Source organism: Diadema antillarum, unplaced genomic scaffold, assembly GCF_040938485.1.
Source record: "Diadema antillarum isolate AM-2024a unplaced genomic scaffold, OU_Dant_1.0 seq00001294_RagTag, whole genome shotgun sequence".
In the NCBI taxonomy this organism is placed as follows: Eukaryota; Metazoa; Echinodermata; class Echinoidea; order Diadematoida; family Diadematidae; genus Diadema; species Diadema antillarum.
Window position 1 is genome coordinate 552,510 of NW_027272073.1, and position 16,611 is coordinate 569,120.

Genomic DNA, 16,611 nt, shown 5'->3' on the forward strand with positions numbered 1-16,611 from the left:
ATAAAGTTTGCTGTTATTGATTACAGTACCACAACCGAACCCCTGTTTTTACGGGTCTTCCTTTCGGCAAAAAAGAAAGAAAGAAAGAAAGAAAGTCGAATTATAGCACATCAGTAATGTGGTACAGTGGTAAACTGGCCAAACAGGTTCAGGATAATGTACCGTCAGTGCCGTCTTCATAATTCATCCCCTCGTTGGTTTTGTTGTAGAGCACGCCTTTTGGATGGATGCTGTGGGTGAAGTTCCCATTGTTCCTGAAGGTGACGCGGATGGTGTCGCCGACCTCCGCGCGGATCACCGGACCCAGAATGCCCAGGTACTCTTCCGCGGAGCTGCGCTCAATGACCTGGGTGAACTGCTCATCAGTGTACTGAACATACCTGGCTTTTATGTACGAGCCAGGAATTCTGTTACATTCATCGGAGAAAAAATTGTACGACGCGCTGTGAAGAGAAACAAGGCGAAAGCAAGACAGAGTTTGTAACATTCTGGTTTTCACTCAGCTCTCATATCTGTTCTCAATCCCTTGTGAAGATCAATATTCTCATGTGAGTTATTTGTGGTTGATCTGCCATAATTTAGCATTTACAGAATTTGTATGAGCGCGTTTCACTAAATGAGGTAAAGATGTATCTATTTCGTTCAAATCTTTATTATAAAATATATTTTCATGTTACCATTTAACAAAGATACAAATGACAACTTTTAAGCATATCCACAGGACCTACAATGACACACAATATGGCATGGTCAAATGATAACATTGATTATCATTATCTAATGATAATGTAACTCTCCTCCCCCCGAAACCTTACGATGTCCCCTTGCAGATTTTTAACAGTTGATAATTTTCAATATAAAACAGCATACGTACAGTGCTTATTCATTGGAGATCCAGCTGGTAGATTCAAATAACCTTTCCTCCAAGGTTTTCTCGATATAGATTAAAAGAGTATATGCGTACTGACAAAATAACATTGGAAAAGAGACAGTTGGGTAGAATGGGGGTCCCTGTCTTGCAGAGTGTGCAATTCATTAGGGGGGGGGGGCGGCAGGGAGGCTTGGGGCCCTCCACTTTTTGTGTACCACACAAAGGAATACAGAAGGTGTCATCACTTTGCCCCCCCTTTTTTTTGAACGCAGAAGTACGTACATTGTAAGTGGCACTAAAAAGAAATAGGTAAGAGGTAGAAATCTTGAAGTGTGAGTGCGATAAGGTTATGTCTACTAATTGCGCACTAAAGACCCCCCCCCCCCTTTTTTTTTTTGGCTTGTCAGCTGAAGAAACCCAAAAGTGGAAGGGGAGAGATGAGCTGAAGACCGTTTTTTTTTTTTGCTTGCTTGCTTGCTTGCTAGTTTGTTAGCTCTAAAACTTGGAAGTGCCCCCCCACCCCACTTTTCAAAATGCTCTGCGGGTCCTGCAATTTACTACCAGCCTGTATATCACTGTTGGAAAATGTCTGTCGAAAATGTGTTCAGATGGCGTAGATTTGCACCTGTCTGGCTCAGTGAGTGGAGTGCCATCCAGACCGTTCATTCCCGTTGGGCCGTAGTTCCACACCTGCGGTTCAGCGGCGATGAAGTACTCCCTCGTTTGGCCGGAGAGCAGCTCGGGAGTGTACCCTGGTCCACAGTCCTGATTCACTCTGTACAAAACTTCTGCTCCAGCTGTAGACAAGTGTTCAGTTGAAAGAGGAATTCATCTTGGTCAGACTAGTTTTTTGTTTTGTTTTGTTTTGTTTTGTTTTGTATTGTTTGCTGTTGTTTGTTTCTGCTTTTCAAATTCAAATTCAATTCAAATTAAAATGCTGAAATTTTATTTCCAATATCACATTTTCATTGTCAATACAAGTTCATGGAAAACAAGAATATACAATGCATTACAACAATATATATATATATATATATATATATAAATATATATATATATATAGAAAGATCTATAGATCTATAGATATAGATATAGGGCTAACATTAACACATGAAACTAATTGTTCAAAATAATTGTGTCATTGGAAAAGAGAGGCCCAAGTTAAACAAGCTTGTCGAAAGCCATTTTCCGCTTTACTCCATGGGCGTACTCAATCTCAAATTTCAAAGTTTGCCAGAGCAATTAAATGGAACCCAAACCCAAAGAGAAATGTGGATTGAGTGAAACCAGCAACATTAGTAGAACATATCAGTGAAAGTTTGAGGAAAATCGGACAATCGATGCAAAAGTTATGAATTTTTAGAGTTTTGGTGTTGGAACTGCTGGATGAGGAGACTACTAAAGGTTTTGTTGTATGTGTGGACAATAATATAAAGAAAATATAAAAGGAATTCCACAAAAATTCATTTTTCATGAAAATTACACATTCCATCAACTTGATACTGACATATGTCAAGGGTAGCAATATTCCCCCTACTTTCTGAGAGCGGTAAGTCAAGTGCTCTTTCATAATGCTAGAAAAGTGAATTTTTGTGGAATTTTCTTTATATTTTCTTTATATTGTTGTCCACACATTATGTTATAACCTCTAGTAGTCTCCTCATCCAGCGGTTCCAACACCAAAACTTTTAAAATTCATAACTTTTCCATCGACTGTCTCATTTTCCTCAAACTTTTACTGATGTGTTCTACTAAAGTTGCTGCTTTCACTCAATCCACATTGCTCTTTGGGTTTTGGTTTCCTTTAAGCCAAAGTGTACGTGTGCCTTGTCACAATGGATCATCTGGACATGAGGTCTAGAACCAGCCCACAGCAAAGCCTATCCGCATCAAAACAGATTGAATGCTATCTTGCCACGTCACACAAGTCTTAATTCCTGCAATGAATTTCTACACAATTTACATCACATTGATAATGCAAGCAAACATAATCATAGTTTTTCATTAATGCATCAACAAAAGAAAAATGTGTTTTGTCTATATTACACGGGGGAACATGAAAGAGGTATTTACTGGACTGTAAATTAAACCATTTTGCAACACATCATGCAATTTTGCATCAAGCTAGTGTTTAATCTGACCATGATAAAAGGTGAAGAGCAAACTTGTAAACTAACCTTTACAAAATGTGGGCATGATAAAGTGGGCCCGACTATCTAATCACTTCATATATCATTCACAAACTATTAGCTAATACAACAAAAGAATTTCCTCCCAGTAGTATTTAAGAAATCAAAAGGGAATTTTCCCTTAGTGTTGTTTCATAGATCAAAAAGGTTTTACAATCACTTATGACTATCATAAAAGATTTCTAAAGCAGTACTCAAGCCTGCAAAATATGTTCTTCTCGCTTGCATTTGCAGGCCTATAATCTCAATCAATTATGTTTGTAATTTGGGTGGGACAATAATATATTTCTCATTGAGATTAGGGTGTTTTTCCCCCATAGATATGCATAAGTCATCACCATTTGGGCATCAGTTTCCGAGCATGGTGATACTTGTTTATGGTTATCTTTATTTAGAAAACTTTGACAGTTTCTTTTTATTGAGCCTTTAATGTGTGATGGTACTGGCAAGGCACGTACAACTCGTGTGCCACGTTTACCTATACGACGTGTATGAGTAAATGTTTGTTCCCACACATTAGCATTCCTCCAATTGTTGAAACCAAACAAGACAGTACTGAGTGTACAGTGAGTTGGGGGAAAATGAGATGTGATCACTGGGATAGCTTAATGTTTTATTCTCCATTAGAGCATTATCTCAAAAGTTCAAGAGACTTTATGAAGGCACTTGGTAGGCCTATCTATGTGTACTTTGCATTATCCTGGAACGAAGTAAACAATAATGTGTTATCTTTGGGAGACCATAGAGATAGCAGTTCTTTTATTCCCCTATCAGCATCTCAAGCTTCATAACACACACAAAAAAAAACAACAACAAACAAACAAACACAATACAAAGCAAACCAAACAAAATGAGATAAAATAATAGAAAAGAAGGGATACGCCCCACTGACAATCTCAGGGGAAGTTGATGTCAGTGTAAGTAGCATGAGTCAAATTCATTGTCACACTTCACCCTTAGTTTTATGGGGTGTGGTCTTTTTTTTTCTGTGATGTTCAGTTTCTAAAATAAATTCCAGTAAATTTTCATAATTTCACATCATGTACTGTACAAGGCCTGCATAAATTGACATCTAAATGTTTAGATTTGTGGAATTAATTATGGTCCTTGAGCAGAAAAACCTACTCTGGAACCCCCCCCCCCCCAAAAAAAAAAAAAAAAAATAGATAAATAAATAAAATAATAATAATAATAATAAAGAAAGAAAGAAAAATAAATAAATAAATAAATGAATAAAAAAATAAAAAAATAAATGAATAAAAAATAATAAAAAATACAAAAATACAAAATAAAAATAAACAAAATAAAATAAAATACAAAAATTACACCGAACAAGGATGATGACATTATGACATTGCAGCTTCCATAAGAATGCTTGAGTGGTGGCTCACCATAAGAATGCATGAGTATGAAGTATAAAAATATAAATTTTGAAAAAGTTCTTTAACATGGGCTCAGATCAAGTATTAGATGATTTTCAGTGTATCCTCGGGTATTTGGAAAAAAACAAGAGACCCGCAGGTCTAGCGCTCACCTGAGTATCGCAAGTTCACCTTCACCTTTCACGCAGTCACTAATCCAAATTACCCACAGCTCTACCAAAATTTGAACAGGCATTCTCAAGCAGAAGATGGAAATGTGCAATTAGGGTCCAAATTCGAACCCCCACTCATAGTATCAATTTTAGCTCTATCACTTCTGGTTCTAGAGAAGAACACTTTTTTTAAGATTCCTTAATTTGGGGGCTGGGGGGGGGGGGGCTGGGACCCCCTGGGTGGAGCATGGTGCCCATTTTAACAAATTGAGATCCTAACCCCCTAGGGATGCTACCTGTCAAGTTTTGTGAACATCCATCATGCAGATTTCAAGAAGAAGATGAAAATGTACAATTTAGGCCCCAACTTGGACCTCCCCACCCCTCCCCCCTGCCCGCAAAAGGGGGGGGGGGGCATCCCTGGATCTGCTGTGAACAAACTTGAAACTACAGTCATTAATGTACTAACTCATAGAATTAACTAAACTCTATCACTTCTGGTTCTAGAGAAGAAGATTTTTAAAGATTCCTTAATTTGGGGGTGGGGGTTGGGGGCTCCCCTGGGGGCCCCGGGTGAGGCATGGTGCCCATTTTAACAAATTGAGATCCTAACCCCCTAGAGATACCTACCAAGTTTGGTGAAAATCGGTTCTGGGGTTTTCAGGAAGAAGATGAAAATGTAAAAAGTTGATCCACGACGCATGACGCACGACGCACGACAGACGCCGGACGCCGGATGCCGGACGAAGAACAATCGCAATAGCTCACTTGAGCCTTCAGCTCAGGTGAGCTAAAAAATGTTCTATGTGACCATGACCATAATGTTGAGATGGCAATGCATCAAAACTAACTCCTAGCAAAGTGCCGTCTCAGTCCATTAAAAAGGCACTGTTTAACCACGGACTGCTATAGCTCCATGGTTTATATTACGGCGCGCTTGTCACTTTTGGAAGTTCCAAACTTCAAATTCAAATGCATGAAAAAAAAACACTCCAGCACAAAAAGTTTTTTGACTCATACTTCCACTATCAAGAGATCTATGAACAACTAATCTGGCTAATAGAAACCATTCATGGAATGGTATAATTATTTGAAAATTAATTCTCTGTGGGAAATATTGTGCATGGTAAATCTGATGGTTACTCAAAGATTTGATTTTTGAAGCACGTGTATTGTTGATTTTGATATGATTTGATATGATTTCATTTGATTTATTTTTTGTATGGCATTGCTATATACAATTTAATCAATTTTCAGCAATTTCCTTAAACAATATTGTACAAACAAATATGACATTACACAGTAAGGTTATTTTTTTCCAATTTCAACAAGTTTTGCAACAAAATATAATACATCTGTAATACAATCATAATCACATGCATTACGTACGTGTAGTAATTTAGATACAGGAGCCTCATTTTTCGTAGCTTCAAATCTGTTCAATATCAGAGGCTCTGATAGCACGAGGGACCACGCAGACCACATATTTCAAACTGAAAACATTGTTAACCAGTGTCTTCAACCTTCGATGTGTATCTTGACTTTTTTTAGCCAGTGCTATGGTGATAACTTTTTGGTGTCGGGTTCATTTGCTGCCTTCAGCCCATTGAGGACAGGCTGATTTCGCTACAACACGCATTTCCCATAGACACTTGCCCGAGCATAAATGAGACTCGTCCTTAACAGGTTAAACAACTTATAACAACTGTTGGTACAGCTGCACAGAAAGGCTGCTGGAAAAGGCATATAGAAATAAAACTAAGATGCCGTGGGAATTACCCAAAAATAATGCAATCAGTCTTGCATCTCAGTGGTGGATCCAGGGAGGACCGCAACCGGTGCACGTCCCCCCCCCCCCCTTTATTTTTGTTGAAACAAAAGAAATAAAAAGAAAAAATGGGGGGAGGGGTGCGTGCGCCCCCTCTTTACGGAATTCCTGGATCCGCCCCTGCATCTAATGCAAACATACCAAGATCAACAGATGGAGACAATAGCTGCAAGCAAATGCTTGGTGAAAATTCAAAGTACAACTGTTGGAACTCCGCCAATATGACACACAACCAGATAAAAGAGAATGTACGCAATTTCACATAATGATTGAGCACAATAAGCGGTTTCGCAACATATTCAAATTTCATGCATACCTTTTCAACAGAGGTTGTTCTTGACAACCTGAAAGCTTGTCCGAAGCTTATCCTATACTGTACTTATCAACAAGTAATATATGCAAAACTGGATTGAAGCAACTGAATTTCATTTAAAAAGAGCAGGTTATTTAGCTTGTCTCTATGCTTCTGGGAATAAAACATTCATAAATTTGAATACAGTTTGAAAAAAGCCTAATCCATGCCATGTTCAAGTTGGCATTCATAACACAGTGTCAAATAAGACTTAACGCAATGGTAGAATGGCTTATCAAAACCAGATTTACCTAACATAGGAAGGTGATGAAATCCAAATTTACCCAAATTTTACATTTATAGTAATAGGCCCTACCTTAGCAACTATACATGGTGAATTTTACGGTGAAAGGGTTTATATTTGCTAATTTATCCTCCCAAAATATGATTTTTCTAAATATTTTTTTTTGTGTGTATAAAAGCAAATATGCCAACAAGAAAAATAACTACACCGAAAGGGCAACTCACCAAGTTTGTGAGTGACCACATGTGACTTGGCCAGCCAGGTGCCTGGGTTGATTGCTTCCATATTCCCTGTGGCTATGACAGCTGGTGTCAGGCTGAGAGTGTCAACACGACGATTTCGCAACTCCTTGAGAGTGAGGAAGATAGACAAAACATTGGAAAGACATTTCGGCCCAAATTCACGAAGGTGGTACGATGGAAACCATGGTTTAAACCATGGACAATTTGTATGGAGCACCAAGTGTCGCATGGCCTATTTCGTTACGAAATCAGTCATCGACGAAATGACTGATTTCATAACGAAATAGGCTATGCGACACTTGGCACCACTCTACATACAAATTGTCCATGGTTTAAACCATGGCTTCAATTGTACCACCATCATGAATTCGGGCCTTAAGCTATCCATTTCAAGCTTGAGATGACATGGTCTGATAATAATGTATTATGAAACAAAATTGAAAGTCTAACTGCACAGTCATTTACCTTGTGTGTAAACAAAACATTGAAACAAGAGGAAAGAAAAACACTCTACATAGTCCAGGTGTCTCCTGCTGTCATGCATAAGCCATTAAGGTACTAGAAAATCAGGATGGAAAAGAAAATCATTTTGATATAAAAATACTCATTTACTGTGGTTTCTGGAAAAATGGGATTACCTAAAGTGATTCTTGAAATGTATGATATCATAAATAAAATGCTCTGCCTCTGTAAAAAATAAATTTTGCAAAAATTCTTTAGTTTGCATCAAAATTTTGCATCCACTCTATAGTGGAATGGTACAACATTTTCACACAATTAAAAAAAAAAAGAACAAGGGCAGGGCTTCTACAACTAAGATATACATGTATGAGATTTGCAAATTGTAATTTAATGTGAAAAATGTCTATGTCAAGACTGCTTCATAAAGCTCTAAAACATAACAAATATTTCTTGGTACTCTTCCTCTTTCTCTCTCCCTCTCTGATAAACTTCTGCAATTCTGGTCAGAAAATATCAACAACTAGAGGGTGCCGAGAGTAAAAAAGGTTTTGCCCCAACAATCCCCCGTGGTATGTCTCACCAGAACGTTTCCATGGAAACTGACGGTGTGCACATCAATCTCCGTGCCGATACACATAATGTGCCAAGCCACTGTGTCCCCTAGACAGACGTCCAGTCCTGGCAGACTACCAAACAGGTAGCCGTTGACGCTGTCCATCCTGTTACTTTCCAGAAAGTCTTCGTCCTCTGTTTTATTTTTTTTAAGAGAAAAAATAAGGAACAAGAAGGATGTATGGTAAATGTTTCAATTTTAGCAATACTTCCACACTACTGCTGAAATTACCAATTAGTGCATTGAATGCAATCATGCTCCACAGAAATAAAAAAAAAAGACAGTCTACTGGTTGTGGAAGCCTGATATGCCGTGTATTAAATCCATGGCACATATATCATAATTAGGTCATAGACATTGTCAGCCTGGGTTAATTTATAAAATGTGCACATGAACTCCACAATAGTGAGATCATAAGTCATCTGATTTGATTTCTATCGATGCTATCATTCGAACTATATACTAGTTATAATTGTACCATGATTTAAAATATTTCAAGATATTTGTGTATTCCTTTCATATTCAAATAGTTATATATGAAGAGTTTGTTTGCAAAAACCGATAAGTCCATTTTTGAAGATTTTGAAGTACGGTCTCTGTCATAAAGTACAAAATAATACCTTTTAAATGATATATTGGTCACAACATATAAAGGTATATTTTTGAAGTTATGGTCAAAAGAAGTAAAAATTTTCTTATTATTCTCTTCATTTTTCTTGACCTTTAATCGCAAATATCTCCATTTGACAAATATGGACTTATCGGTTTTTGCAAACAAACTCTTCATATGTTGTAAATTTGTTGTATTTGTTTTTTTAAAAGATGTGAAATAAACCTGAAACTTGAAATTTGAAATATACTCATACCAAACACAACTACACACCAAATTGGATACGCGTACAAACATTCAGACCAACACAAACGTATGAGAATTTTCACGGTTTGCCGAACCTTTTTTTCTTCTTAAATCATTCCTGCTCTGAAGAAATAAAGACACTAAACTAATTATTTAATGACCTGGCCTTTGCTTACAATGGTGGTCCCATATTATTTTTCTCGGTGATATTGCAAAGAATGATAAATCCAAGAGGTCTGAAATGCCATTGACGGACTCATGACTTCCGAAAGATAGAACTTTAAAGTCTGAAGTTAGAACATTCCGCATGTTTCCATCAACAGAAAGGCATAATCTGCTATGCAATGAAGGTTTTAATAGTCAGAGTACTTTGAAGCACATTTTCGATGGTAATCATTTTCACAGTGTCATCACCAAGCACACGTATGTAGGGGTGGGAGGGGGATACCATTGACCTTGTTGATCTCTGACCCCCCCCCCCAAAAAAAAAACAACAACAACAACAACAACAACAACAACTTCTGCGACCCCTGGGTGTTAAGTCATGTTCCTTCCCTACATCAAATTTTATATGCATCACAAATTATTCATAACTCAGTTTTGACCACTGCACAAAATCTGAAATATGTGCTATTGACTGACAAAACATAAACAGCTTTATTATTTGGTACCAATCCTGTGTGTTTGCATGAAAAGATTCTCCTATGTAAGAATATATTCAAGCATTCCAAAAACAAATGATCATGAACCAATCACAGAAAGGTATACTACTCCATATTATAATGTATCAACTGCAGTAAAGTCAAATGTATTGAACATATATAATAAATGAACCTGTTTGCACTCTAAAATATCACATCATATTCATAACTCTTTTTTTTCATCACCTCATACGTAATACAGATTTTACAAACTGATGCCTGCATTCTAAATGTCAAGTGGTATTCCTTTTGCAGTAGTACAAACAACCTAGACCTACAACATAGAAATAGTTTTCAGCTGAACTAAGTATCTAATCAATGTTCTTGTTACAGATTGTGGGCATGACGGACAGCCTTATCAAAGAGTAGGAAGTATCAAAATACATTTTTAAAACTAGAAGTGTCGCTATGGCGACTGGTATGCCTCCGCCATAATGCACGATTCTCCTAATAGGTCTATAGTACGTGTGGACAATGTGTGATTACATTTTCACAAAACTGGCAAAATATCAAAATGACATGTTTGTCACAAATGCATCAAATGTTTACCTTCCTTGACCTATGTTTAATTGGATGAATAGGAGAGCATGTACTTTAACTTCGACTTTGACCCTTTCATAAGTTTACGCACTTGAGTAATTTTCAAGGTATGGAGAAAAAGTGCAATTTCTGTATTGAACAGTAAATTGTTATCATTTTCATCTGGCCTTTGATTCATAAGAGAATCACTGTCAGGCAGAACATAAATAAATATGTACTAAGTTTAAAGATTACTTGAGCCGCTTCCGAGATATGGAAAAAGTAGTAAGTTCAGCACTTTCACTTGATCTTTGACCTTTTGACCTTTGACCTTCTTGGCAAAAGAAAAAATCCCAGAGAATCTCTAGTGGGTAATATACATGCATACATTAAGTTTTAAAAAAATAATCCTGCTGGCATTGCATAAATATAAGGAAAATAGTAAAATTTCAAAATATTGCCCTTGACCTTTGACCCCTGACCTTTGACCCCATAAACCCCAAATTCCCTAGCTAACTACTGACAGTCAGTACATGCATGTATACTTTGTTCCATAAAGATACTGAACAATTTCCAAGATACAGAGAAAAAAGTGAAATTTTAACATTTTACTTGACCTTTTGACCTTTGACCTTTTGACCTCATGACCCCAAACTTTCACCAAAGAATCTTAATTGGGTAATACATGTATACACTAAGTTTCAAGAAAATATCTTCAGGCATTGCATAGATATGGGGGAAATAGTGCAATTTTAAGCATTTGACCTTGACCTTTTGACCTTTGACCTTGAGCATGTGCACCCAAAAGTTGATAGGCACAACTTCACCCCCTAATACACATACATGCCAAGTTTCATTAGTCTACCTCAAAAGGTTTTGATAGTTACCCTGATGTCCACAAAATTCATTACGGACGGACGGAAGGACGGACGGACGGAAGGACGGACGGACGGACGGACGGACGGACGGAAGGACGGACGGACGGACGGACAACCCGAAAACATAATGCCTCCGGCACCACTTCGTGGCGGAGGCATAAAAATCTGTGCAATGCACACATGTTTATTCTCCCATGTACAGTGTATGCCCACAGGAGGGATCCCAGTCAATAAAGTATACCCTTTAAAAGGTAGCATACAAAATTATTGCTGTGCAAAGAAAAAAGTTATAAAAAAACACATCAGCATATTAACATACTTTGAATGACTCCCATATAAGACATGGAGGTCAATATACAAAAATAAAAGTAATTTGTGGCTGATGTGACTGAACAGTTTATGACCCTTGGTTCAAGGTTTCAGATATGTTTGTCAAATTTGGGTTTGGTGTCATTTCGTGAAGGCGTTTTATCTTTATCTGATGCAAATTTCAAATATTAGCTTTTGAGCAGCATTGAGAAAAAAAAGATAAAAGGGTGGAGGGGGGGGGGGGGGGGGGGGAGGGGGTGATGCCAGCAAATAAATGATAATCAAATTTCAAATCATTCTTTGACTTTCAAAACTCAGACAGACTGAAGCTATCAAACTACTTGAATATCAAATTTCAGATTTTTTAGTTAAACCACCTTCAGTACTTTATCTCCCTCTGCATCAGGTTCCTGGCTACATTCTATTCTCTATTCTTACTAAGATATTAACACACACATACATGCACACATACCCACACACACACACACACTACTGATGAAATCTGCCTTTCCTTCTAAACATGGCTAAAAATATTCCATGGAAATAATCATGAATAGTTTTTGCATTAATACATCAATTTTATAGAAATATATTGCTGCTTTGAATACTTTATTTAAAAGGTATGATTTGCTTGTATGAGCAAATCATTTCAGGATGAGAAGAATATAGACAGGGCAGAGCCAGGCAAAAACTGCCTTTTTTTCCAGTCAAGGTTTTCTCACTTGATTCTGGTACTTTAGACCATACTTAACAAAATAAGCTTCTGCGCCATCTTGAAATCTGTCCCGAATCCAAGATGGCCGCCAAAAATCCAAAATGGCCGCCAGAGGACCTAAAAAGTGCCTTCTGTGGTTAAGATTTGTCTGGGGATGGATTTTTTAAAACTCTATTTGATGATAAATGGTAAGAGAAATAAGATTCAGTGGATTAAAATTAGAATCAGTTTCTTTTTTATTGCGAAAATCCAACATGGCCGCCAGACGCAGCTCCCGAAATTAATAAATGTCATAATAACCGGAGGGCCAAACCCTAAAAACTCGCTTACTTAACGAGTGAGTTCCACTCTCTCTACAAACTAAGTAGACCATGCTTATTTTCAAATTTCTATTGTAACAAACAACATACCACTGGTCTACCTAAAAAAAAAAAATTGTTGCGAAAGCCTCCAAATCCAAAATGGCGTCCAAGATGGCCGCCATATCTACTGAATTTGCTATTTGAAAGATAGAATTTGATAGAAACATCAGATTTCAACAAATGCGATGTCATATGAAAGAAAATAAAATTTTCTACAAGTTGATACCATTTTTGTGGGAGATTGTGATAACTGGATTGAGATTTTAAGGAAAAATACTCAGTTTTTGATATTTTTCTGAAAAAAGGAAAATCATGAAAATGCTTGATTCAGCATAAATCAGAAAAATACGGAAGGATTACCTTGAAACGTTTTTAAGAATTTTGTTTAACATATAATTAATATTTGGAGAAAATTAGGGGTCAGTACCATATGCGGTTCAGGAGTTATAATGTCTCAAACTTGAAAACTCACTATGTAAAAATTTCCACTTTAGCTGTGACAAGACCTTGTTGGTCGTAAAGAGAGTCTGCACGCGCCAAGACTACTACACGCACCACTGGCACTGATGCTTGTAGCAGTGCCAGTGGTGCGTGTAGTAGTCTTGGTGCACGCAGACTTTTTTGACAAACAACAAGAGTTTGTGCCTGCAAACTAACTTTTCATACCAAGTGGTAGCTCAGGTGACGCCGATCGCTATCATTTCAAAGTAGATTGTTCTGGAGCAGATGAGATGAAGCAAAAAATGTCTTTCAAATAGAGGTAGAAGCTTGAAACAACCATGCTATAGAAAGTTTAAAACAAAATTTGGATCAATCACTAAAAAACTTCAAGATTGCAGGCCATCAAAGCTGACATAGTTTATTGCGCCAAATTAAATGTATTATTTTAATTTTGGTACAATTTTGTCTGTTGTGCTATCCATTTATAGTTTTTATATATTTTGAACATTGTAGTGCCATTTCAAACCGTCATGGGTTTTTATGGAGATATTTTTAAAACCAGTGATATTCTACTCCGAAAAAGAAAAAAAATCCAGTGGAAGTTTCATTTTTGAAGGAGTTAATAACGGAAATCAGTAAATTTAAAGTAAAATTGGAGTGAATTTTGAGTGAAAATTTTCATTTTCACTCATTTTAGGGTGACCTTAGGGATCACTCGTCACTCTTTGAGTGATCCCTGAGATCACTCTAAAAGGAATGAAAATGAACATTTCCACTCTCGAGTGATCCTGATATCTAAAATGTGAAAGCATCTACCAATGGCATTAGTTCAATTCAATTTTGACACTATAACCCACATGAAATCAGCCTAAAACGATGTAAGAAAAATCTAATCACAGTGAATACACTTTCAGCAAGCTTATTTGTAAATTCCATTCAATTCAATTCAATTCAATTCAATTCAATTCAATTCAATTCAATTCAATGTTTTATTTCATTTTTCGACAAGAACATATAAACATCACTTCTTCTTTTTTGGTAACAGAAAATCAGGTGCTCAAAACTATGTAGGATGAAAAGAATATAATAATTGTAGCACCTTACAATCATTACAGATTATCATAAAACTTGAGTGATTTGAAGTAAGTAAACATTGTGGATAATTCGAAAAATGGAGGGACCCACTATAAAGACAAGTCTTGTAGAATGTGGGCCCCTCAGAAATGTGAATATACAGCATGAATAATCATTTTGGACAGTGTTATTTGAACAACATACTGAAAATTAATTTCGCACAACACATTTAAAAGCAACTTTGAGAAATTGCCGCCATGTCGGATTTTTCGGGGGGGGGGGGGGGGTGCTCGGATCAGAAGGGCTTTCAACGACATGTACGGATCAGATATTATTACACATATGCCATCCTCATTCACGTTTCTACAACAGCAGAGAAACATACAAGTACAAAAGCATATCTTTGATACAGAAGCATTTCTTTTTTAAATCAAAGATCGGGCCTTACCCAAACACTGAAATGAGCTCCACCCCCCCCCCCAAAAAAAAAAATAAATAAATAATCCCTCAATATGGTTTAAACAAGGACAATATATATGATAGACAGCAATACAAGAAATTCTAAAAATATATCAAATTATTAATCAAGATTTGACTCTGACGCAACACACTAAAGGTATCGTTTACCGTTGGAAGAGATATCACATTCGATTTATATGTGCAGGTTAGTTGTATCACAAAACATTCTACCATGTTAAAATATATATATATATATATATATATATATATATATATAAAATGAAGCCTAAAACATACGGAGATATCACCATTTCTTTTCAAGAAACCATAACATTGATAACTGTTGACAGCTTAGTATAAAAAACTAGAAATGTCGCTACGGCGACTGGTATGCCTCCGCCATAATGCATGGTTCTCCTAATAGGTCTATAGTACAATGTTTTGACAATGTGTGATGACAGTTTCACACAATTGGCAAAATATTAAAATGACAGGTTGTTTGTTTGCCACAAATGTGCTGAATGTTCACTTTCCTGGAACTAGGTTCAATTGGATGAATGATTAAAACGTCAGAGTGCAGGTATTTGGGGAACTGATGATTTTTACTTGACTTTTGACCCTTTTATAAGTTTATGCATTGAGTAATTTTCAAGGTATTGAGAAAAAGTATAATTTCAGTATCAAATGGTAAAATAGCATTATCTAAACCTGGCCTTTGACCTTTGACCTCACAGTTCCAAAGAGAATCAGTGTCAGGTAGAACATGCATAAATATGTAAGTTTCATGATGATACCTTGAGTTACTTTCGAGATATGGAGGAAAAAGTGCAATTAAGCACTTTCACTTGACCTTTGACCTTTTGACTTTTGACCCTTTGGCGAAAACTTCCCACAGAATTTATATTTGGTAATACATGCATACATCAAGTTAAAAATCAAACCTTCAGGCATTGCTTAAATATAAGTAGTGATATTTTGAGCAGTTGCCCTTGACCTTTGACCCCCCCCACCTGACCTTTGACCCATGACCCCCAACTTTCCTAGATAATCACTGCCCATCGGTACAAGCATATATATACTAAGTTCCATGAAGATACCTTTAGCCATTTGCGAGATATGGAGAAAAACATGAAATTTCAACCTTTTTTTCACAAAATAACCTGTGACCTTTGACCTTTGACCCCATGACCCTAAAATCCAAATAAAGTATTATCCCCCAGGATATACCCTCATACCAAGTTTGATGTAAAACCACCACACGGTTCTTGAGATATCGACAAAAACAAAACGGGACGGACGTCCGGACGTACGTACGGACGGACGGACGGACGGACGACCCGAAAACATAATGCCTCCTGCCACTTCGTTGGCGGAGGCATAAAAACATATCAGAACAATCTACTTTGAAATAATAACGATCAGCGTCACCTGAGCTACCAATTGGTATGAAAAGTTAGTTTGCAGGCACAAACTCTTGTTTGTCAAAAAAAGTCTGCGCGCACCGAGACTACTACACGCACCACTGGCACTGCTGCAGTGGTGCGTGTAGTAGTCTTGGCGCGTGCAGACTCTCTTTACGACCAACAAGGTCTTGTCACAGCTAAAGTGGAAATTTTTACATAGTCAGTTTTCAAGTTTGAGACATTATAACTCCTGAACCGCAAATGGTACTGACCCCTAATTTTCTCCAAATATTAATTATATGTTAAGCAAAATTCTTAAAAACGTTTCAAGATAATCCTTCAGTCTTTTTCTGATTTATGCTGAATCAAGCATTTTCATGATTTTCCTTTTTTCAGAAAAATATAAAAAAATGAGTGTTTTTCCTTTATATCACCATTGAGTTATCACAATTGCCCACAAAAATGGTATCAACTTGTAGAAAATTTTATTTTCTTTCATATGACATCACATTTGTTGAAATCTGATGTTTCTATCAAATTCTATCTTTCAAATAGCAAA

The 16,611-nt window shown here is 36.8% G+C and overlaps 1 protein-coding gene across 1 annotated transcript in view; it reads right to left on the minus strand.

Moving 5' to 3' along the window:
• LOC139708029 (hephaestin-like protein) overlaps positions 1–16,611 on the minus strand; it is a 74,333-nt gene that overhangs the window by 21,065 nt on the left and 36,657 nt on the right. The window contains exons 6-9 of the mRNA XM_071620017.1: positions 8,303–8,469; positions 7,243–7,366; positions 1,497–1,668; positions 163–443 (exon numbers count right to left, since the gene is read on the minus strand). Coding sequence (XP_071476118.1) covers positions 163–443; positions 1,497–1,668; positions 7,243–7,366; positions 8,303–8,469 — 744 coding nt within the window. The remainder of the gene's footprint in view (positions 1–162; positions 444–1,496; positions 1,669–7,242; positions 7,367–8,302; positions 8,470–16,611) is intronic.